Consider the following 25,170-nt stretch of genomic DNA (forward strand, 5'->3'; position numbering starts at 1 on the left):
TGCAATTCAGATGCACTCTAGCTCTACGTCTAGTTACCAGCGAACTTGGCCAAATTAGCTTAACCTCTTTTGACTCAGTTTACTTATATTTAATGAAGAAATCAAATCATTTTTCTAATACACTGATTTTCTATAAGTCATATTATTATTTCTCCAGAATCATTTTTAAAGATTTTGAAATAACATACTGGTTGCTATGAGGGAAATCTAGAAGATGTTTCATATTAACAAAAGGATGGTTCAAAGTCTCAGCTGGAGTAATTCTGAAATCTGCATCAATTAACAACATTTTCTTCAACAGACCAACAAATTCTCTTCTATCAGCTTTCTCAGCCAAAAGATCACTTCCTTCTAAATCCATCACTGTGTTCACCTGTGAAATCAAAATTTTAAGTCATCAAACAAAAATAAGCCATGGATGGTAGTATATGTTAAAGCTTCACAGTTAACACAAAATACCACAACAGACAAAAGAACAAAGAACTACAATTATTTTGAAATAAAAAAGAACAACTGAACTTAAAAAATCTTCAAAATAATGAGACACCAAATAGCATTCAAAGCTGGAAAAGAATTTTTTTTTTCTCCTTTTACTTGAGGAAGATTGTCCCTGAGCTAACATCTATGCCCATCTTCCTCTATTTTGTATGTGGGTCGCTGCCACAGCATGGTTTGATGAGCAGCGTGCAGGTCCGCACCTGGGATCTGAACTCATGAACCCTGGGCCGCCAAAGAGGGGCATGTGAACTTAAGGCCACTGGGCCAGCCCCAAAAAGAATTTTTTTAATTAAACAAAAATACATTTCCAACAAGATATAAGGAAAAGAAATTTGTTTGCTAGGATTTTTTGCTTTTAAAGAAAATACTTTTTGCTCAAGAGCAGTATAGTGTAAATTAAATATTTGATAAAGACATGTAATTTAGTTCCTGAAAGGTTGAAACCTTAGAATGAATTTCCTTTGAAAAGATTAAAGACAGCAAGCACTCTATAGTCATTTAGAAAACGATTAGCACGTTTTGGCATCCTTGGCATGCAAGTCTGCCACCTTCAGCATGCAGGCCTGACGAACGCAGCTGCAGTACTCACATGCACTATGTCGTCCAGACTGCTGAATATGTACTTTCTGGCTTCTTTAGACTTCATTCCTGTCTCTGCCTCGTGCTCTTCCAGTGTCTTATTGAATATATCAAAGCAGGAAAATAATATATTATTATTCATCATTTCTGAATTCTTTATTTCTTGAATTCTGGCACATCAGTCTAATATATTAAATATTCGAAGACAAGTAGTAGTTTCAAAAGAATAACTATCAAAAATGTATTTTTTAGAAGCACAAAAAAATGAGAAGATCTTGGTTCAGGTCAAAAATAGTACATATAACAAACTCCTTAAACAAAATAACTAATTATAAAGTTAATCACTGAGGTTTACCAACACCCCCCTCAAAGATCCTAGGAATAAGTCAGGTACTCGGCTGACAGTCAGCGGTTAGACTTAGCCCCTGCCCTGTAGAGCTAAGAATGTAGATGCAGGTAGAGAAGATGAAACATACAACATAAAAGTGAGAATATACACACAAAACTTTAAAAACCATTTGATGAGTTAATAATTATGTTGCCAGGTTAGGGAATGAGCTAAGTAACTCAGACAGGGCTTTCCCTGTTAAATAAAAAAAAGAGGGAGGGTAAAAAATGAAAATTCTTTTGAATTTTGAAGGAAGACATGCAATAAAATTAAAATAGGCATAGAGGGTATCGTCCACACTCATGAGGCATCTTAGAAAACTGTTTTTCTAAATACTTTGTAATTACCTTTAATCTCCAACCAGAATGAGAAATATCTGTTTCTCTGCAAAAAAATCTTGTGGATTTCGTACCCACATTTAACAACTGTTCTCCTGGTAAACCTTGAGTCTGAGAAATGTAACGAATCTGAAAAATAATTTACAGAACAAAAACATTTATTCTTTCATGCAACAGATATTAATTGAACACCTACTATATATCAGACACTAAGACAGATGTTAGGTCAAGAATTCACTGATGCAGTCTGTGCCCTCAAGAAATTCACAGTCTAGTGGGGGAACACACAAGTAAACTATTATAATACAGTGTTAAAAGCACCATAACAGGGGCCAGCCCGGTGGCGCAGTGGTTAAGTTTGCACGTTCCGCTTCGGCAGCCGGGGGTTCACCGGTTCGTATCCCAGGTGCAGACATGCCACCACTTGTCGAGCCATACTGTGGCAGGCGTCCCACATATAAAGTAGAGGAAGATGGGCACAGATGTTAGCTCAGGGCCAGTCTTCCTCAGCAAGGAGAGGAGGATTGGCAGTAGATGTTAGCTCAGGACTAATGTTCCTCAAAAAAAATAAACTAAGAAAATAAAAAATAAAAGCACCATAATAAATGCATACTTTGTGGAAAGACAGAGAAGGAACACCTAAAATAATTGTAGTCACATAAAGTTCCAGAAGAGGCTATGTTCAAGTTGGGTCTTAAAGGATAAACAAGAGTTCCTCAGCCCTAGAGGAGTGGGGAAAACCTGATCTATTATGATTTATGTTAAGGCTGTAATACATGAATAAATATGGAAAACCAAGAGAAAATCCCTAGACATTCACAGAGACTGGAAGCACAGAGGTTGGCTAAGGGAGAAACGGGAAGAGATGAAACCGAACTAGCAGGCAGAGGACTTTATCAATAGGTTAGGAAGTTTGGATTTTACTCTAGGAGGGAATAATGGGAAACCAGTGGAGAAATCCAGACAGAAAACTGACAAGTTACACTTCTAAAGCGATGTCTAAGAACGTTGAGAGGAAAAGGCCAGGGGAGAGCTGAGCGGGCCTGAACGGAGAGACTGAGGAGGGACAGAGAGAAAGCAGTGGATTCAAGAGAGACAGCCTGATGGAGACTTGGTGATTCTGACTGCGGGAGCAGTGGAGGGCCGTCTGTGTCACGGCAGAGGCATGGCTGAGTCAGTGGAGGAGGAGCTCTCGGGAGTATACAGAACCGCTCCATCCTCAGGGCCTGAGCTTGGTGTCCTTCTGTTTGAACGCTCCTCCCCATGCATCTGAACGCTCATCTTCCACTTCTTCAACTCTCAGCTCCAACGTCACCTTGCTCAGGGGGCCTTCCATGACCCACCAATAAATAACAACAGCTCTCTCCTCCTCAGCTACCCCATCTGCCTTACTCTCACGTTTTTCTCCAACATGCTTTTACCATCTGATACTCTGTACATTTGCTTTCTATTTTCTTACCCTGCTCCCCCTTTGAATGAAAGTTTCATGGAGGGAAGGACTTTATTTTGTTGACTTAGATATGCACCCAGGACAATGGCTGGTACCCAGCAGGCCCTCAAACTTCTGTTCCCCAACTTAATAACCGGGCAGCACAGGGAGTAAACAGAGGCTAACCTCCTCCAGACTGGGTTTGAGAACACAGGGCTCCTTTTGTTTCAAACCTTACGGACTCTGCTGTAGCAGTCAGCCCATCCTCTCTTGTGTCTTCTATTTCCTCCTCTATGAGATCCTTCCCCTCAATCCACAAAAACGCTTAATATCTTCTATCCTCAAAAAGAATCTTCTTTAACTATTTAAAACTCTTTCTTTTCTCACTCAGTTAAGAGTCTTAAAATAGCAGCCTATATTTTGCTTCCCATTCTCACTTCAGCACACTACAATGTGAATTTTCCTATCACTCCCACGATATGGTACTAAGCTAAGGAATGGCCTTTAATGACTGACACATTCGATAACACATATTAACCCTTATCTTCCTCTGACACTATTGGCTATTACCTCTCTACTAGAAACTCTGTTCCTTGCATTTCCACAGCATCACTCTTTTCTAGTTCTTCTCCTGCTCTTGACACTCTTTCCCTTCCCCTCTCCACCTGTTCTATGACGTGTTCCAGAGCTTTCCCTGTCCTTTCCCTCTATAAGCCCCACACACCCACAGTTTCATCTCTAAATCTGTATCCAACTATTTATCTCCACTCTGGTTATAGATCCAACTTACTGAAACTCTCCACTTGGCTACACTTTAGGTACCTGCCTCAGGGTGAACATATCCTAACCTCATTTTCCCTCATATCTGTTAATCCTCAGGTGTTTCTCCCTTTGATGAACAGCAACACCAACCACCCAAATCAGAAACCTGACATTTATGCCAGACAAGCACCTCTCCCTCATTCCCTTTCCCCCAACACCCAAAACCCTCACAATTTTACTCATTAGTATCTTTCCTAACTGCCCCTCCTCTCCATCCCTACGTCAGGTCTTCTTCAATTCTGTTATATAATTTCAAAACCCCCAAGCTACTGCCTGCCTCCCTAATGACCCCATCCTCTCACACCCAATTCATTTTTCACACAGCTAACAGCCATTTTGGTAAAATGTAAATCTGATCGTTACTCCTTGCATAAAATTACTTTATTGCCTATGAGATCAATTCCAAATCTCTAATCCTGGCGTACAGGCCCTCCAGCTTCATCTCTGCCCTGTTCTTCACGTGCTCCTCTGCTCCAGGCCCACCTAGCACCGTGCTCAACTTCACATGGGCTCATTCCTCTTTCCCAGATTGCTCTCTAACTCCTGTTCACCAAGGTCCCTGTGCCCCGCCTCACTTCACCAAATCCCCGTGACAAACTTTTACTATTCCTCCTTCAAGACTCAATTCAAGAACTTCTCCTGGGGCTGGACTGGTTGCGTAGTGGCTAAGTTCGCAGGCGCTGCTTCAGCAGCCTGGGGTTTGCGGGTTCAGGAGCAGACCTAGCACCTCTCGTCAAGCCACGCTGTGGCTGCAACCCACATAAAATAGAGAAAGACTGCCACAGATGATAGCTCAGCGACAATCTTCCTCACAAAACAAAACTTCTCCTCAGTCAAGCTGTGCCTAACGATCCCAAACAAGGGTGACCACTTCTCTGTGCCACCATCACACCTAGAACATAATAATTTTGGTGCCTTTATAACACTATGTAACAATTATTTTTTACATGTTTGTTTTCCCCACTAGACTATGAGCCTCCTGACAACAGTCTATGTTTATTTTACAAGGAATGATCACTAAAATCTCCACCTTACTAATTAGTTTCATTTCATTAAAGTGCAGTGCCTTCCCCTCATCCACATCCCCGAGGTGGCTGAGTTCCTTGTTCTATGGAAACAGAAAATGAAGAGAAAAGTACTAAGAGCTCAGGACCTAGATGTTACATCAGTCTCTTGAGTGGCAGGAAAGGCATTCGACAATTCAATTTCAACAAATACACAAAGAGCATTTATCATGCGTCAGATGCTAAGGATATGCAGATGAATAAAATATGGTGCCAATCTTCAAAAGCATATAAAAGCAGAACAGATAAATATTTAAGCACATAATCTGCAATTAAGCCCAGAAGTGCCACTGTGAAGAAGAAAACAAGGTGCCAGAAGAGTAGAGGACAGAGCAATTAGCGTCTCTAAGAAACTGGGACGGCACTGAAAGCAGCAAAGCAAGCGGCAGGTGAATCTGTCAGTGCATTTGGTCACAACGCCCACCCGGTCTTTCGAAGAGGAACTGTCCCATCTGTAAGCCTGATACATGAAGGGACCCACCCTTGGCCCCCCGCCCCCAGTGGATGAAGGGTGGGGATCAGACTCAGAAGCATTACTGCATAAATTCACTTTGTGAACTCAAGTAGAAATAAGCCAAGCAAATCAGATTTACAATGTCAGGAATGGGGACTAAGAAATGCCAACTACTGTGGGGGGACGAGCGGAAGGATTATGATGTGGAGCCGGAGTCCAATGGCCATGTTAACCTAACCACAGCTGAGGGTGAGCAGATCCTGAGTAGCAAGTTGGGGTCAGAACACACGAAAGCACCTGAAGAGCAGCTGAGGTACACGGAAGACCCGGCATCGGATGAGGGTCTATGGCGCCTGCCAGTTCCGCTAAGTCTGCCCTCAAAAGCCAAAGCACCTCCGATTCCAGGCTGCACCCGATCCAGCCGTATCACAGCTCCATTTGTGGATTTTTGTGCAAGTCCACAGATAAAAAAGTGAACTTTTACTTAAGGCAGCTTCAGAAGGCCTCTCTGCATGTGAACAGCCTGACAAAACAGTGTCCTTTAAAGACTCCCACCCGCTGCCCCGGAGTGGAAACAGTAGACTTCATTGCTCCTGCATAAGACGTGATTTGAAATTATGAAGGATAATAACTTGAATATAAACTCAGACTTTTTGCTGTTCTGGATAAGATTCTATCTAAACTCCAACAAACATTTTGCAAGAACAATCAACATTTACCAAATAAATTATTCTCCCTCCCTCCACAAAAATATTACAATTCCCTATAATGTTTTTATATTTCCCTGGTAAACCTAGTTAAATCCTGCACATGGAACACTAAGACGACAGTAGACCTGCCCTTAAGACAGGAAGGGGTCCCGCACACCACCACTTCACAGGGCCCTCCTTTAACACACACTAAACACACTTGTGGACAAAGGGAAATGAAATGCATGGACGAGAAACATGGCCTGTGAGAAATTCTCAACATGGTCAGTCCCTCGTTATGGAATCCAAAATTCAAAAAGGAAATTGCCTTGGAACAGCTTTAAGAGATGATAAAGATGATTAAAGGGCTGGAATACTAACCCCATAATGAAGAATTAAAATAATCTGAATATTTTCTCCTGGCTTTTAAGTATATAACAATTATAGGTCTACTATTAGAAGGTTAAATAAAGGTTGAACATAAGACATACCAACAACAGTTAAGAAAGAGATAACTTACAATATATTTCATAGGAAGTCTTTACTGTTATAAATGTCCCATGTGCACTTGAGAAGTGGGTATCCTGCAGTTCTGTGTGTAGTACTGGGTGCAGCGTGCTATACCTGTGTCATTGGGTCAACTTGGTTAATCGTGTTCAAACTATATTCTCACTGATTCCTTTCTATCTACTTGCTTTATCAATTACTCAAAGAAAGGTGCGAAAATCACCTATTATGATTGTGGGTTTATCTATTTCTATTTTTGCTTCTGTCAATTTTAGATTTATATTATTCTGAAGCTACTACTAGAGGTATAAAATACAGAATTGTGATGTGTTTATACTGAACTGAATTTTCCAAATTGGTTGAGCTTCCCCTCTTTACAAATATTACTGATTTATTTGTAATAAAGAACACTCCTGTTGTTAAAAGGAATGTTATAAACAAAAGCAAAACAGAAAGAAAAGAAGATCTTGTACAACATACTTTCTGAGAAATAAATATTTGTACAAAATGTCATCACAGGACAAAATGATAAACTAGCATAGGCGGCTGGCTCCCTCCCTACAAGTCACATCTGGAGACAGAATACTAACGAAGCTGAGGAATCTGAGAAGCAAACAACGAGACTGTGAAAACCCTCTTGGAGTGCCAGCAGACTGACAGTGGGGGGTGGGAGTGGCGTCTGGGAGAGGACCGGAGACTGAGGACGGACAAGAGCAGGGCTGGGTCGGGCCCTCTCAGCTGGGCCGCTCTCCTCACACCGGCTGGAGAGTCTTATCCTGAGGTAGAGCAGAGGCATCCACTGCTAACAGCATGGCTCCTGGGTTCATGCTGCCTGTGCTGGGGTTTTGGGCAAGTTATTTAACTTCCCCGCACCTTCCTCATCTGTAAAACAGAGGCACTAGCAGCATGTACCTCATACGGATGTTGTGAGCATCAAATAAGTTAACGTCCAGTGTTAATCAGAACAGTTCCTGGCACATAGAAGAACTCAGTATTAATTCGTAACATTACCACGGCCCACTGTAATGCAAAAAATAAGTTAAAAAATAAAACAGCAACAACATCCCAATTGGGCGCCCAAGTGATTAGGGCAGCTGAAGTCTGGAAGAGGAGCAGATGACAGAAAGGTCGACTCTGCTGGCGCCCCTTTCTCATCCTAATCAGATGATCATAGTCCAGGGAGCTGGGGAAATCTATGAAACTCAACCACATTAATAAATAGACTAAAGCAAAAAAACAAAAAAGAATACTTATGTGAACACTTTAATAGATGCAGAAAAGCATTTGAGAGTCCAAAATTAATTTAGCGTTTAAAAAAATGCTCAGAAAATTAGGTATAGAAGGGAGCTCCTTTATCTTGAAAACAGACATAAATCAAAACCTATATAGCAAATATCATATTTGAAAATGAATATAAAGTCTAAGATTGGAAGCAAAACAATGATATGCTCACACCATCACTCCTATTTATTTGCATTCATGCATTTTGGAGAATAATTTTTACAACACTGAACTGATAACTGTGCAACTACTGATGCTCTGTGTAATAGCTTTTTTCAATTACTATACCCCTTTGGAATTAAAGTAATATACATTCTGAAAATACTGCTAATCTGGATCGGATAACACCTGTTTCCAGTTTGTTTTAAAAAGCATCTATTAATGACTTTAGAAACACAGTTTTGGTCAGGGCTTTGTCTTAAATTATCATTGTGACATCTGACATGTCATTTCATTTTCCTGGGCCTTGGTTTCCTCCTTTATAAAATGGGCAGGGGCACTAACTAGATAATCTATAAGGTCCTCTTCAGTACTAACATCAGTTGTCCAAGAATAGAAGTGTAAAGTCCAAATCCGCAGTACGACAGCAAATGGACGTGAAGTTGCCACTAGATGGTGTCCTGCTCCAGGGTGTCACACGGGTCACAAACCACAGTCTACAGAGCCAAAGGTGTTCTCACATTTGACGGCAACCTCAGTACTTCAGCAGCTAAGAGCTTATGGGTTCTCCAAGGAGATCACTAACTCTTTCAAAACTAGCAATAGTCTAGCATCTGCATCAAGGTTAGTGGTTGGGGAAAAGCTGAAGGAATCCAGGATATACGGAAAATTCTACAGAAACTATCTTTTAAGCAGTACACTGAACAATGCAAATCAAAACTACACTAAGGCATCACCTTAAATCCATTAAAATGGCTATAATCACCAAGACAAAAAATAACAAATGTTGGAGAGGATGTGGCGAAGAGGGAACCCTCATTCACTGCTGGTGGGAAGGCAAACTGGTGCAGCCACTGTGGTAAACAGTATGAAGATTCCTCAAAAAATTAAAAATAGAAATACCATACAACCCAGCTATCCCACTACTGGGTATCTATCCAAAGAACTTGAAATCAACAATTCAAAGAGACTAATGCACCCCTATGTTCATTGCAGCATTATTCACAACAGCCAAGATGTGGAAGCAACCTAAGTGCCCATCCACTGATGACTGGACAAAGAAGATGTGGTATATATATACAATGGAGTACTACTCAGCCAGAAAAAAGACAAAATCGTCCCATTCACAACAACATGGATGGATGTTTAGTGAAATAAGCCAGACAGAGAAAGACAAATATCATATGATTTCACTCATATGTAGAAGATAAACACATGGAAAAAGAGAAAAGTTCAGTGGTTACCAGGGGGAAGGGGGTTGGGAGGTGGAAAAGGGGGTGAATGGGAGCACTTATATGGTAACAGACAGACAATAACGTGCAAGTGAATTTTCACAATGTTGTAAACTATTATGACCTCAATTGAAAAAAAAAAAAAAGAGGTATGCTGAACATGGAGGGGAAGGTAGAGAACACAGGACAACTAGTCTGAGAAGCCTTATGGTAGAAAGTCAATGGAAGAAGATAAGAGATTAAAGTTAATGATGACATCTAATGTTACCTAAATGTTCTATTTTTTCATGCTTAAAAGCTAAATGTCATTTAAATGAATATTATATTTATCCACTATAAGCCAATTATAGAAAGACAAAATGAAGGTAACCATTTTGTTAATTTTGACTAACATTTTCCACTAAAATAGCTGAATATGTATATATCTCTCTAATAAAGGAGATGCTATGAAACTCTTCCAAATAATAGTAAATAAGATAACAATTACTCCAAAAAAGAATCTTGGTATTAAAAACCAAGAAAATAGCAAACCACATTGTCTAATACCTTAGAGAGGTTAATAAACGTACCTGAAAACTATCATGAAAAGTGTTTAATGAAGTGATTTGCTAGATTCTACTGAGAATCATCTAGATAATGTTAAACTAGACTTTAGCACCATTCAAAAACAGCTAAAAATACTAAAGAGGGTTCAGGTGGCTGAGGTACTTAAGACCAACAATGGTTGCTGGTCTACGACCAGGAGTTACGATGCCTTTAGCCCTTGGAGAGGCTGACATTTCACCCATCGTCACAGTCTGCCACCTGAGTGGAGCGCTATTATTCAAATGACACAGTCCAGCCCTTTATATGGCTATACTATAAAAATGATAAAAGAAATTCTCTTAAGAGTTTCACAAAACTGGTTTTGGGGCCTGTGGATTGTAATTTTGTTTATGAAACTTACCTCAGTTGTTATAAAAGTTTTTAAAAACCAAATACAGTTCTGAGATCTTGAATTTAAATTCCCTAAGATCCCAGGTTTTGCCATTTTATTTTTAAAAGATTTTCACATGTATTTGTATACCTGGGGGAATGCATTCCTACAAATCCACTATTTTTCTTTACATTCAACTGGTTCTACTAGATTATCGCGAAGTTCTGTTACCTGGTCATACTCCAGGGCTCCTGGGTAGAGCGGCCATCCCAGGAATAATTCCGCAATCACGCATCCCAGTGACCACATGTCTATGGCTTCACAAAATGGCAATCCCAATATGATCTCTGGCGCTCTGAAATGTAACAACCAAAAAAAACAAAACAGAGTGGTTTTCATCTGACATCCTGAGAAAAGTTAGTAAAATGACAAAGAAATCACCTTCTATTTATAGTAACTCTTCACTGTCAGAGCTCTTTTAAACCAAGCCATATCCTGAATTAATCTTTAAAAAGTGCTATGAGTACAACATCGCTATGATAAAATCTCTATACTTAATCCTTATGGAGTCTTATTAACACACATTAAAAAAAGGAGAAACTGTAGATCTTGTTTTTGAGACTATAGATTAGAAATAGCACACTAAAAAGAGAACTGGCAAACTGCTGAATACATGCACCATGACATCAAGAGACTGAAAAGCAGACACCGAGAGAGAGGCCAAAACAAAACCAAACCCCCGAAGGCTAAAGCAGATCCAGACCTAGATATTCCTCCAGAACACAATAAATATTCACATAATTAGACCCAGTTCAGTGTACTCTGCTTGAAAACACAGAAAAGTAGGGGATACATCAAAATAATTAAAAAGCATTTTAGCACTTCAAGAGCTTTGATAATTTGGAAAATGTATTCCATGAAAGATAACATTCCCAGATAGATTATGTTGCTGCTTAACATGACTTTTTCAACCTTCTAAGAGATACTTCACATATAGCTATGTAATTCCAAAGTAAGTCACACATAGTGATCCTAAACAGTCCCAAATTTACAGAGAAGTTGTAAGAACAGTACAATGAATTTTTTTTTCCTGAACCATTTGAGAGTAATTTGCCAATTAACCGCGTACTTTGTATTTCCTACAAACAAGAATATTCTCCTACATAACACAATACAATCATCAAAATCAGGAAATGAACACTAATACACCTCCACCCTCGAAGCCTTAGGCTCCAAGTCAGGACAATTATACCAGTAACGTCCTTTCCAGCAAAAGGATCCAGTTTAGAATCGCGCACTGCATTTAGTTGTCATATCCCTTTCAGTCTTTTTCAAAAAGGAATAGTTGCTCAAGTCTTTCTTGATTTCCATGACCTTGGCATAAGATACTCCAGGCCCGTTACTTGTAGAATGGCCCCCACTGTGGGTTTGTCTGATGTTTCCTCATGTTAGATCTGGGTTATAAACCTTTGGGAGGAAAATTACAGAGTGATGTTTTTCTCATTGTGTGCTACCAGGTGGCATACAATTCCGATTTGTTCCACTGCTGATCATGTTCACTGTGATTACTTGATTAGCATGGTGTCTGCTAGATATCGTCAGTAGCAGCTCCTCCCTTCTCTGTGGTTTCAATTTGAGACTACATGAATAATCCAGTCCTCATCAAACTTTCAATTTATTCATTTATTTACCTATGTGAGTACAGATTAATGGATTCTTATTTTTATTCAATGCTTTATAACCCATTATTATTGTTATATATTTTGATACTCTAATCTTCCCAGACTTGACCAGCTGAACCCCCTCAATGAGCTTTGGGTCCTAATTACTATTGGGATGGCACTGTTGCCAGGCTCTCTCAACATACATTTCATAAACAGTTACAGAATACAAGCTTTCTGCTAGTTTCTTCAACTGAGACTGCTGACTGTCATTATCTCCTAAGGCAGTGGTTCTCAATCTTGGCTGCACATTACAATCACTTGGTCCTGGCCACACCTTATACCTGTCAACGAAAATAATCCATAACCAATCTATAAATGAAAATTTGGGTGAGTTTATTCTGAGCCAAAATGTGAAGACCATGGCCCGGGGCCTTCCTTCCTCAAGGAAGGAAGGGCACCAAAGAAGTGGGTGTACAGAGTGGTTATATACCCTCAAAGAGGATGTTTCACATATGATTGAAATGTCCCTTTTACAATAGTCACAAGACAGCGACTGATGGACACAGCAGGTAGTAGGTCTGCTGTCTCAGTGGACACAGCACAGCAGGGTGGCAGGTCTGTTGTCTCAAGCTGGGTGGTCACAGGTGAGCACAACAATCAGTTGCTAACCTGGGGAAAGATGCTTATCCTTAAAGAAATGCCAATGGCGGGGGAAGCTGCACCTTTATCTTATGGGCATTTGTTCTTGTCTTTGGGACATAGCAAATGCTTAAGCAGATATACAATGCATGTTTGATGGCCACGTCAGGCCCTTTTGGAAAAAACAAAGTCAGGCCGAATTAGATTTACATCAAATGGCTTCCCATATACTCCAATATATCCTATTGCTTGCCATTTCTACTTGTCATACCAATTAAATCAGAAACTCTGGGGATGAAACTTAGGCATCAGTACGTTTTAAAGCTCCCAGGATGATTCCAATACATGGCCAAAGCTGAGAACCAAAGCCCCAGCCTCGAGTAGTGAGACCAAGCGGCAGACTAGCCATCTCCTCCCTACAGATCTTCTCATCAGAGTAGCTCAAGGGGGAAGAAACAAGCTGTCTTCTACCACAGATCTGGGATCTGTCCAGTGACTCTTCTCCTCCTGGACATGTCTGCTATAATTAATACATGAGATTCAACAGGACTCAATCAACACACAAGCATTTGTTAAAAACAAGTAAGAGCCATGGGGAGATGCTATGCGACATAAAAGATTTTTAAAACATAGTAATAAAAGACTTTCATTCTTCTGAAAAAATACTTAATAAGCGTTTGTATAGAAGTATACACATGAATTATATTCAGATATAATCAAACACTGAATTGTGTTGTAGAAAAAGGAAAAAGTTACACTAACTTATTGTGGGGGCTTGGAATTGGCCACCCCAAGATATGTCTCTTTGGCATGAAGATTGTTTGGGGCTGGTTACTTTTAATAAACTGCCGACAGGAAAGCAACTCTGAAAAGTAGAGTTTACTTACCCTTCGTTAAGAAACATTTACATTGTAAAGGAAATCACCATCTGTAAAGGTGTCTCCCTCTCTGTAACAGGAAGAAGGGGGGATGACCTTATCTCTAGAAACTCTTAATCAATGCCAAAGGCAAGGACTTAAATCTGCATATTGTTTACTGTACTTGTGTGGTAATCTCCCATGATCTCTCCCCCTCCACCCCCAACATCTTCCTTTGTCTTTAGCTGAAGATGATATTTAAGGGGGGGGCTTCAGCCATTTTGGCGAGTTGCTCAGCTTGCCTGGGCCTCTCCCATGTATACGTGCTATAAAGCTTTGTTTAATTTTCTCCTGTTATTCTGTCTCATGTGAATTTAATTCGTTCTCCGGCCAGAAGAACCCACAGTGGGTAGAGGAAATGTCTTCCTCCCCTACATTATCAAGCTTATGTACTCACAATATCATACAAAAGACAGAGGGAGATCTTAGTGTTTTTTTCCTCACTATTGTAAATGCAGAACCTAGCAGAGAATATGCACTCAGTAAACATCTCTCAGATAACTCATTCCAACACAGGTTGGTTGGGTCACGCAAAGGAGAATATCAGAGTGAAAGGTGGGTTTGACCTAGGCCTTGAAGAACAGAAGTCTAGGCAAAAAGAAAGAGAAATGGGCACAAGAGTTGTAAAGGTATTTATTAACCTTTAATAAAAAAGATACAAAGCAAAGGGGCAGTCACAGTTTCAACAGTGTGGAGTACACAGGGACTCACCTGGGCACCTGATGGTGCACTGACACGAACCTACAGAATCATTAACACAGAGCTGAAGCTGTGTAAGAGCTTTAAAGTTATTTTGAAACATTTAATATAAAAAATTCATGGGATTTGAAATTGGCTGCTGTAGAAAACTTCAACATCAATCTGGCAATGAAAGAAAAGTAACAGAATGATAGTGCCTAGGATACACAATTTAAAGAGACTGATATTACTTGAAATCTGGTTAACAATAAGAAAAGAGTTTCTGTCAATTGGACAAAGAGCGATGAATTCTTTCTGTCATTTGCTACTATTTAATGAATGAGCCAAACATAAAATCTAAGAAACAAAAGTTATATTCATGCAAGCAAACTAAAATTTCTCATTTTAAAATATGAAAAGATTTTAACTGCAAGTTTTATACAACTTCATTATGTATTACTGCATCAGTTCAGATCCTCTACGAAGCAGATTAGATGTGCAAGGAATTTCTTGGGGGGAAACACCTGTGACGGGTACAGGGCGAGGAAGCAGGACTAAGTGAAGAGAGCCTCAGACCGTGAGCAGTTCTGGCATCAGTGAACAAAGAGGGAAAGGAACAAGCAAGCAGAGAGAACCTCTGACTGCAGTGCTGTTCTGAGAAAGTCCTGCCTGGGCCACATGACCTGCCAGACGAGTTTCCCACCAGGCAAGAACAGCCCAGCAGACGCGTGGCCTCTGCCTGAGCACTGACACACACCTGAAGGTGCAACAGCTGAAGGCGCTCAGTCAACCACGCTCCCTGCAGGAGGTGCTCCTGAAGGGGAATCAGAGCCCACAATTCCTTGGCTGCCACAACTATCTTTCCAAAAGCTTCTGTACTTTATCTTATTTTATAATACACATATATGATAAAGGAAATGCAATAAACGTCTTTACCAAGTCCCATTCAAACGTGCCCAAATTCTCTCCAGTTTAACCTAGTACACCATAAAATATTTTCATTTCCTATGTGTCTCATCACTTTGAAAGCTTGGGAAGAAATACCTTAAGGCCTTTACAATCTAGATGAAACTGTCAGAGGAGGCAGAGTTCTACCAGCCAGTCTTACAATACAATAAACTTTAAAAATTAAATTATTCAGGGGCTGGCCTGGCGGCACAGCGGTTAAGTTCGCACGTTCCACTTCGGCGGCCCGGGGTTCACCAGTTCAGATCCCGGGTGCAGACATGGCACCGCTTGGAAAGCCATGCTGTGGTAGGCATCCCACATATAAAGCAGAGGAAGATGGGCATGGATGTTAGCTCAGGGCCAGTCTTCCTCAGCAAAAAGAGGAGGACTAGCGGCAGATGTTAGCTCAGAGCTAATCTTCCTCAGAAAAAAATTAAATTACGCATGAAAGAATAATATATCTATCTGTCGGTAAAGAATAAAGCTTAGTTTTCTGGTTATACCTTAATTGACTCTGAAATTCTTCTTCTGGGCTAAACATACTTTTGTATAAAAATGATCATAGCAAGGACTCTAACTTGTGGACCGCTCTTAAATCTTCTGTTCTACTCCTAAAGGAAATTCTCCCACTTCTTTTTCACCACTTTAACTCTTTTCTGAGCTCCTACAGTGTGGCAGAATAGAGCACAGAAGAGGCACCAATTGTACTTTCGTGGAACAGGCACGGCTCACACGGAATGTCTGCTGAATGCAGGAGACGACCACACCTGCTGTGTGCCCGCTATGAACATTAACTTGCAATCAGAAGGCAAGTGTCAAACCCACAAACTTGAAAATTTAGGTCATGTGGCAACAAAGGCTGTCTACCTAAAATGCCATATTTTTCTTTTTTCTTTTTGCCATGTGCTTTTAATTAAATTTACCAATATTCATTAAGACCAAATCCTTTCTACTTCTCTAAAACCTTGAAACACTGACATAAAATATAGGGTAAAGTGGGTAAGCTGGAAAAAAAATTTTTAAGTGGGAAAACTGAACTCTGGATGGTTTGTGGGACTTTTGCTAGGGTACTAGAAGAGAATGTTGGCAGTAGATGCTGCAAATAAGAACACAGTGAAACGCTACCACCCAGAAAAGAAGTTGACTATGAATGGAACATTTTATTTGCTTCATTTCATTGTTTTTTACAGTCATGTGCTGCATAACAACATTCTGATCAACAACAGACCACATACACAACAGTGGTCCCATAAGCTTAGCACCCAATAGCCAAGGTGTGCAGCAGGCTGGGCCATCTAGGTTTGTGTGAGCACGCTCCCTGATGTGCAACACAACCATCAAATTGCCGAATGACGCAGTTCTCAGAACATAACCCCGTTCTTTTTTTTTTTAAGAGAGATTTTATTTATTTATTTATATTTTTCCTTTTTCTCCCCAAAGCCCGTCCCCCCCCCCAGTACATAGTTATACATTATTAGTTGTGAGTCCTTCTAGTTGTGGCATGTGGGATGCCACCTGAGCATGGCCTGATGAGCGGTGCCATGTCCACGCCCAGGATCTGAACCCGCGAGACCCTGGGCCACTGAAGTGGAGCGCAAGAACTTAACCACTTGGCCATGGGGCCGGCCCCATGTAACCCTGTTAAGTGATGGATGGCTGTACTTTTTTAAGTTGAAAATTCAATTACTGGCAGAAGAATTCAATTAACAGCCCTGTTAGGAAAAAGGGTGTCCTAGTTCAGGAGCTCACGATATCTAGTTCTAGTCACAATTATATTCTTATAGAGGCAGATGCTTTGGGGGATCACTACAAATGCCGTTAAACTATGAACACGTGATAATTTATGGCCATGAAGAAAATGCTGATCATAATATGGTTCCTAACTTAAAAAACTAACAGTTAGGCCAACGTGAACATCTAAGCTGCCCAACAGTTCATCTCCCATTCGAGTTACTAAGCTAAGATAATGCTGATATATTTCAGCTTCTTGTGAGTCTGGCGACAAAACCACCCAGGTCTGGTCAAGTTGAGGACTCTGATCAAATAAGTTCTGAAATGACAAAGCTAAGGGCCAGAAGCTGAAGATTCTGTGGGGTAATGTCACTCAGCAAGACTGAGCGGCACAGCCATCCAGGCTTCTAAGTGATGATACTCCTACCCAAGTGTACATCTACATGCTTTCCTTTTTTTTTGAGGAGGATTAGCCCTGAGCTAACATCCACCACTAATCCTCCTCTTTTTGCTGAGGAAGACTGGCCCTGAGCTAACATCCATGCCCATTTCCCTCTACTTTATATGTGGGACACCTGCCACAGCATGGCTTGATGAGCGGTGCCATGTCTGCACCTGGGATCCAAACCAGGGAACCCCGGGCTGTCAAAGCAGAGCATGCAAACTTAACCGCTGCGCCACCAAGCTGGTCCCTCTACTTTTGACAGTAAGAAGATACCAGAGAAAGGCAGCACAGACTTGGAAAAGGCAATATAAGTGGTAAACTCAATAAAGATAAACAGACTAAAATCAGAACAGTCTTCTCCGAGGCAGAGAAAGATGTAGAAAGTTTTAAGTTTTATTAAAGTATAGTTTTATTAAGTTTTATTAACTTAATAGTTTTATTAAGATATAATTCATATACCATACAATTCACCCATTTAAATGGTACAATTCAATGGTTTTAGTATATCATGGAATTGTGCAACCACCATCACAACCAATCTAAAAGAAAATAAGAACCTTTTGCCCATATACTGGTGATGCAATATAAAGGAGCATGGATCACGGATGCAATTCCCTTTGGATAAATTTTCTAGGAACTTTATGCTGTACTGGTACTAAAAAATTGGGAAATCTACAGAAAAGCTCTGGGAAGACAAATCTTGGAGGACTCTGGTAAGGAGGCACTGATCGCAAATAACGAAAATCATCTAAATAGAGCTAGATTTTAAACACTCAAGAGGAGACACCTAGCTTTCCCTCTAATTGCAGGTAACTTTCCTGAGCCTCAGTATTTTCATTTTTAAAATGGGGTTTTACTGACCTTACATACTTGGAAGATTATCTAAAGGACTAAGTAAAACAATGTGCATAAAATGTACAACAGCACATACATCCCCCCGATTTATTCAAATCCTACCATCCTAATTCACACCTCCTCTCTTCTCAAACCACCTCCTCCTCCCCCATTCTCATTCCCAACTGTTGTCCCTGCATCCTACATTACTGAAAAAAAGAGAGATAATTCAAAAGAAACTTCCACATTCTCACCACCCATCCACTAGCCCACTTGCATGTGTCAGCGCGTCTATCCGAGGCACCCATGCTCACTTACTGAAGTACAGGGCATCACTCCACCAATTTCCCACTCTGTCATCACCAGTCTCAATGTACGTGTGTGTCTCTCTCTCTAGGACCATCCCACATCTCCCATCTTGGAAAAAAAGAAAACGAAAAAACTCTTGTTTATACACTTTCCTTCAGCCATCTCTCCTTTCTCTGTTCCCCTGGACACCAGTCCTCCTTGGAAGCATTGTTAAGAAAAGCTGCCTGCAAATCCAGCCATGTCTTAAGCTCACTCTAATCAGACTTTCGTTAGCCCATCATTCCACCAAAACAGCCTGTCAAGGTCACCATCAGCCACTGCCTTGAGACATCCTCACTTACCTGACTCGCAGCATTTGACAAGCCGGTTACACGCTCCTGCTTTAAACGCTGTCTGCACTGGACCTCTAGGACGCCACTCTTTGTTCTCCACTTTACCTCCCTAGCACTCCCTTCCCAGATTCCTTTCTAGTTCCATCTCACTTCCACAAGCTCTCCATTCCGGAGTGCCCCTAGGCTCAGTCCTTGGATATCTATCTTCTCCAGCAACATACATTCCCTTCGGTAGTCTCCTCCACTCAGTTGTGAATACCACCTCTATTCTTAAGACTCCCAAATGCGTATCTCCAACCCAGACCTCTCTAATTAACTCCAGACCTACATATCCAACTGTCTGCTCAACAGCTCTTCTTGAGTGTCCATAGATATCTCAAGCTGAATGTCTTCAGAAAGAACTCCCAAGTCCCCCACCTCGCTCCTCCCTCACCTTTCCTCACCGCAGGAGATGACAACTCTATCCTTCTGGTTTCTCAGACCCATAATCCGGGAGAATCAAATCTGACTCTTCTCTTTCTCTCACTTCCCACATCTTTCAGCAAATCCCACTGACTCTATCTTCAGAATAGATCCAGAATGTGACCATGTGCTCCACGTTTACTGCTATCACACTGATCTAAGCCGCCATCACCTCTCATCTGGATGATTTCAAGAGCTTCCTAACTCTTCCTCTCGCTTCTGCCTGTCCTCTGTCGTCTGCTCTCAACCAGGCAGCCAGAGGGATCCAGGTAATTCACAAGTCAGACCAGCCAGTCTTCTCTTCAAAGTCTCCGTAACAGCTTCCCATCTCAGATACCATCAAGTTCCTTACAAGAGCCAACAAGGTCACACACGATTCAGCCCTTTCCTACATCTAATCTTTCCTACCATTATCCCACTTTCTTGCTCTGATCCACCCACACTGGTCTCCTTCCTCTTTCTAACCACAGTTCCTGCCTCAAAACCTTTGTACTAATCTAGAAGAAGGTCCCAGGCAGAGGAAACATCTGAACTCTTACTTTGCATTTCTGCTCAAAGAACATCACATTAGAAAGGCCTCCCCTGGCCCTCCCCCCAACACCTACATGTAACCCCCCCTCCTTCAGCCTGCTTTACTGTTCTCTACAGCACTTGTCACCAAGTGATGCACGTTTGCTTATTATCCGTTTTCCCCTCCCGCACTAGAATATAAATTCCATGAAGGCGGGAACTTTAACACTTCAAGGCTATATTCCCCGCACTGAGAACACTGCCTGGCCACATCCATTCATTGGGGAATGCTAAGAATACCTTTGTTAAACCAAATACACGAGCCAAACAGGTATCAAACCAAGAGACTTTTTACATGTTAGCCACTTTGCATTTGGGACAACTGAAATGTTCTGACTACATAATAAAAACAAATACCATTTACTGAGCTTTAACAATGGACCAGGCATCACAGAAATAACTTTTAATGCATTATCTCATTTAAAGAAAATGTTCTAAAAACAGATTTCTGCATTGTTCTTCTGCTCCAAAAACGAAAATGCTGGTAAACAAAATGTTCCACGTAAAACAGAAGAATCCCTCAGTCGAGTACAGCCAGCCCACAGAATCATGAGAAATAATCTATCATTGTTTCTGAAGCAACTCAGTTTTGGAGTTGTCACACAGCAACAGATACCTGATGCACTGCCCGAGGCTCCCTGAAAAGCAATGCCACTGAGACTCCGACAGCTTTTCTCTAGACCACCTCATCAGAAAGCACAAAATCTTGTGACCGAAACACAGATAGCCAAACCAAGAGAAAACCTAGAAACTGACACTAAAGTCATTTCTAGCAACTCAATTAAAGTTATCCTCTAGTTTTATTTTCCACAGAATAGGAAAATACTAACTGATCTAAGTTTTCTAATAGTTCCATAACATGAAAAAATGTCTGTTATGCGCCTTTTTAATTTACTGGTCTTTGGCTTTCTAGGATAATTATAAGAAAAAAAATATTCTTCTTTCATTTTTTAAACCAAATTTTCACTCTGTATAAATCTTTTAAAAAACACATAATAACAGCAGTAATATCAGGTAGTTATAACCCTATGAACCAGGCAAGCTCTAAGCACTTTAGAAATATTAACCTACTTGATATTCATACCAGTCCTTTTAGTAGATTAAGAAACAGACACAAGGATAAGTACCTAGCCTAAGCGTCACACAGCTAGAACGCGGTATAGCTGGGATTCAAAGCCAGGTTTTATGGCTTCAGAATCGATACCTTTTTTTTTTTTTTTTGAGGAAGATTAGCCCTGAGCTAACATCTGATGCCAATCCTCCTCTCTTTGCTGAGGAAGGCTGGCCCTGAGCTAATATCCCTGCCCATCTTCCTCTATTTTATATGTGGAATGCCTATCACAGCGTGGCTTGACAAGCAGTGCCATGTCCGCACCCGGGATCCAAATGAGCAAACCCCAGGCCGCCGAGAAGCAGAACGTGCGCACTTAATCACTGCGCCAGCAGGCCGGCCCGGATACTTTTTAAGTACTACACCTTAAAATAAATGATCCCTAGAATTATGAAAACTATCAAGACTTTTCTCTTACTGGAAGTTCTCCCACTCAGATACTATACTTATCATTAACATGTTCTTCTTTTCTCTCTAAACACATCACCTTTGATTTTAAGACTAACCAGAAAATGTGAAATATAAATATACTTACATTAAAACTGTACTCGACATTTTACTAAGCCCTTTTCCTGATCTTTAAGTATTTACTCATCTTAACTATAAATAATCTTTCACATGAAATACACAGACTTCTGCTAGATACCTCTTAGCTAAAATAAGGCTCTTATTTTGGCAGATACTGGGTTCCTAAAAAAGACTATCACATCCTTCACAGAGGCAATTAGGAAATGAGCTCAACAGTGGACGTGACCATCTCCTAGCCAGTAGGTGTCATTCTCCATAAACACCAATTCAACATCATGCACTCAATAAATTCTTACAAGTCAAAACCCTATACTTAACAAAGACAGCAAAGACCTAAAGTGGTTATAAAATGCAGGCACTGACAAACATGTGTTTGCACAAGCACGGCAAATCTAGCAAAGGAAACACACCCAAGTTTTATCAGCAATTATGTCTGAGAAATCAACCCGGCCAGGAGGAAGGAAAAGTATACATTTCCACAATACTTAACTGTTTCTAAAAGAAGCATCTCATACTATATAACAAAAGACTAACGTTAAATATTGTTAGCCACCTAGATTTTATAGGAATTTCAAGTTTTCTTCTAATATTATCATCATCAAATTAGACTACACCATCAGTGTTAAGTGAATGTATTTTATTTCCGTTTATCATAAGGAACAATTTCTGATGTGGGAGTGCCCTGCCTCAGGAGGGAAGGAGTACTGAGGTGTCCCTTCCAGGCTCCATCACGGTGTGAGGGACATGAGGAGGAGACTCTTCCAGGCACATCAGGGAACTTCAAGAATCCTTCTAAGTTGTGATACAACTAAAATTTATGAAAGCATGGAAGAACATTTCTACAACTGGAACTTCAACAGAGGGATGACTGTTAAAAATATACTAGTGAGTTACTTACAGCTTAATAGCACTCTTTTCAATATTCTGCAGAATGGTGCTTTTTTTTAAAACAACCAAGAAAACCTCAACACTCTAGAAAGGCAAATAGATTTCAAAAGAGACAACCAGGGGTTGGCCCCGTGGTCTAGTGGTTAAGTTTGGCACGCTCCACTTCAGCAGCCCAGGCTTGGTTCACAGGTGGAAACCTACACTACTTGTCAGCCATGCTGTGGCGGGGATCCACACACAAAGTAGAGGAAGATGGGCACAGATGAGAGCTCCACGACAATCTTCCTCAAGCCAAAAGAGGAAGACTGGCAACAGATCTTAACTCAATGCCAATCTTCCTCAGGAAAAAAAATGAGAGAGAGACAACCACTTCTGGAAATATTTTTAAGTTATGAATGTTTATATTTAATATGATAAGAAATGTGTTGCTATAGGCAATAAAATCATTACAGAATACTGGATATTCACACAGACTGGATACTCACAGTACATACAACTATTCAATAACATGCTGAAATGTAACCAAAGTACAGGCGCTCAGAAAAGACACTCGTGCAAATACAGCTTGAGTCGTAGGCTAAAAATATCTCAATTAAAAAAATCCTTATTGCAAGGCCACTTAATCTTTTAAGTATGCAGCACAATGATCCAGAGCAAAGCAGCAAGTACAAAGAACGGCAGTAATAATAAATATTTTCAAAACCTAGTGAATTCTAAACCTGAGAAGTGGGGGACAGGAGACAGCAAAGATCTATTAATATTCACTACCAATATGCCAAATGCATAGCTTAGAGCCCAATGGCCCAAAAATGGGTACACTGATAATTTACATATCTGTGACTGATAAATAGCTAGTATTTCATAAAAACAGGAGTCAAATTTATTTCATTTATAGACAGCATGATGTAGTTCATGTTTTATCTATCAAGAACAGTTGCAAGAGCACTCAAAGTTCTCACGTCGGAAGAGGAAACTGCGAGAAAACTGTCATTGACATGCATCAAAAGAGAGCAGCTAAGGAGCTGAAGCGGCAGGGTAACAGGAAAAGGATCTGCAGAAAACAAACGAAAACCTGTCAGCAACTGAGGCTGAACGTGTCTGTTTCTTTATACATTGGTTTATGTACTACTGGATGTAGAAAGATCAACGTCTGATTATCACAGCCCACATACATGAACCATATTATTAATATCTTATATTTGTATTGCATTTGTATTTTACAACCCTTTCAAATATTTCATTCTATGAGGTAACAAGATAAATGTTGTTATCCCTATTAAACAGGTGATTGATTAGGAAGGAAGTGCAAAACAACCCAGGATTTCTTAAATTTATTTGACTATGACATATATTTAAATATAATGTATCATCAATAAATGCCAATAGAAGCTCATAATCTATTAAGGTGTGTTTAAACTAAGTCAGACAACAAAAAATATTCAATTGCAATAAATGATTCAATTTTGTAACTTTATAATTATTGAAATTAACAAAAAAAAGTCTATTGAGCTCTTGTTAAGAGTCAGACTCTGTGCTCCAGGCTTCATGTTCATTAGCTCACTAAACCCTAACAGGATCCTGAGGAGGTACTGTGTTAGCCCACTCGACAGGAGAAAACTGGAGCACAGGCCACTTCTCTGGGCCTCTCAGTGAGCCAGCGGCCGGGCTTATGAACAAACCAAGCTTCTCAACACCAGGCAGATAACTGTTTTCATTTTACGAACTATTGCAAATGCGTCATTTAATCAGAGCAGAAGACACCTATGAGATAACAAGCAGGTACAAGATGAGGCGTTGATTCAAGCGAGCTCTCACGTTACAGCCTGGTGGCACTGTGGAGCACACCATTTCTTAAAGGCAAATAATCGTTTAATAGCTAGGCAAATATATTACTATTTTTCTCATACTTTTTTTTCCTTGTAACTTTTTATGTTGACCTACTTTCACACTTATAGATAAGTTGCAAAAACAGTACAAAGAATTCTTATATAATCTCAACCATATTTCCCAAATACTAACATTTTACCACATTTGTATTATCCTCTCTTTTATATAGACAAATATAGTTTTCATCAATTGTTTGAGAGTTAAGTTGCAGACACTGTATCCCTTTACCCTTAAATACGTCATTCAGCATGTACTTTCTAAAAACAAGAAGAGATTTGTCAAAATCAGAAAATTGACATTAATGATACTATTATTCAGATTTGCCAATGTCTCAATTATGCCTTCCTTTATAAGAAACAAAATTTTTAAAAAATAAATAAATCCCAGACCCATGTCTCTTTAGTTTCCTTTATCTGGAATAGCTCCTCAGTACTTTTGTGGTTTTCATTTTTGAAGAATACGGATCAGTTATTTTGTAGAATTTCTCTCAATTTGTGTTTGTTTAATGTCTCCTGACAAGAAGGTTCGGATTCTCTCTTTCCAGCAGGAATGCCACAGGGGTGATGCTACCTTACACTTAATTCATAAAAGCATGTATCAGAAAACATATTACTACCATCAATTTTTTCAGGGAATATCTACTAATACTCCTCAGAATAGATTGCTATGTGCTGGTATACTCAATGACTACAGATTTGGAGTAACAGAGAAGCGAATTCAAACTCTAGCTCTGGCATACAAAGCTCTAGGCATGTTATCGACACCACTGCCACGTCAGTTCATTCATTTGTAAACAAGGGATATGCTTGCCTTTCCAGATTATTGTGACAAAACCAGATAAAATACTTGGCACATAATTAATCTCCTTTTC

At 40.2% G+C, this 25,170-nt stretch overlaps 1 protein-coding gene across 4 annotated transcripts in view; it reads right to left on the minus strand.

The window, feature by feature from the left end:
* The window catches only part of HIPK3 (homeodomain interacting protein kinase 3), a 162,521-nt gene that overhangs the window by 15,340 nt on the left and 122,011 nt on the right, over positions 1-25,170 (minus strand). For all 4 annotated transcript variants that reach the window (XM_044750017.2, XM_044750018.2, XM_070487501.1 and 1 more), the window contains 4 exons: positions 10,588-10,711; positions 1,813-1,932; positions 1,088-1,174; positions 189-373 (listed from right to left, as the gene is read on the minus strand). In XM_044750017.2, the coding sequence (XP_044605952.1) occupies positions 189-373; positions 1,088-1,174; positions 1,813-1,932; positions 10,588-10,711 (516 nt within the window). The remainder of the gene's footprint in view (positions 1-188; positions 374-1,087; positions 1,175-1,812; positions 1,933-10,587; positions 10,712-25,170) is intronic.

This window comes from Equus asinus, chromosome 17, assembly GCF_041296235.1.
Source record: "Equus asinus isolate D_3611 breed Donkey chromosome 17, EquAss-T2T_v2, whole genome shotgun sequence".
NCBI lineage: Eukaryota > Metazoa > Chordata > Mammalia > Perissodactyla > Equidae > Equus > Equus asinus.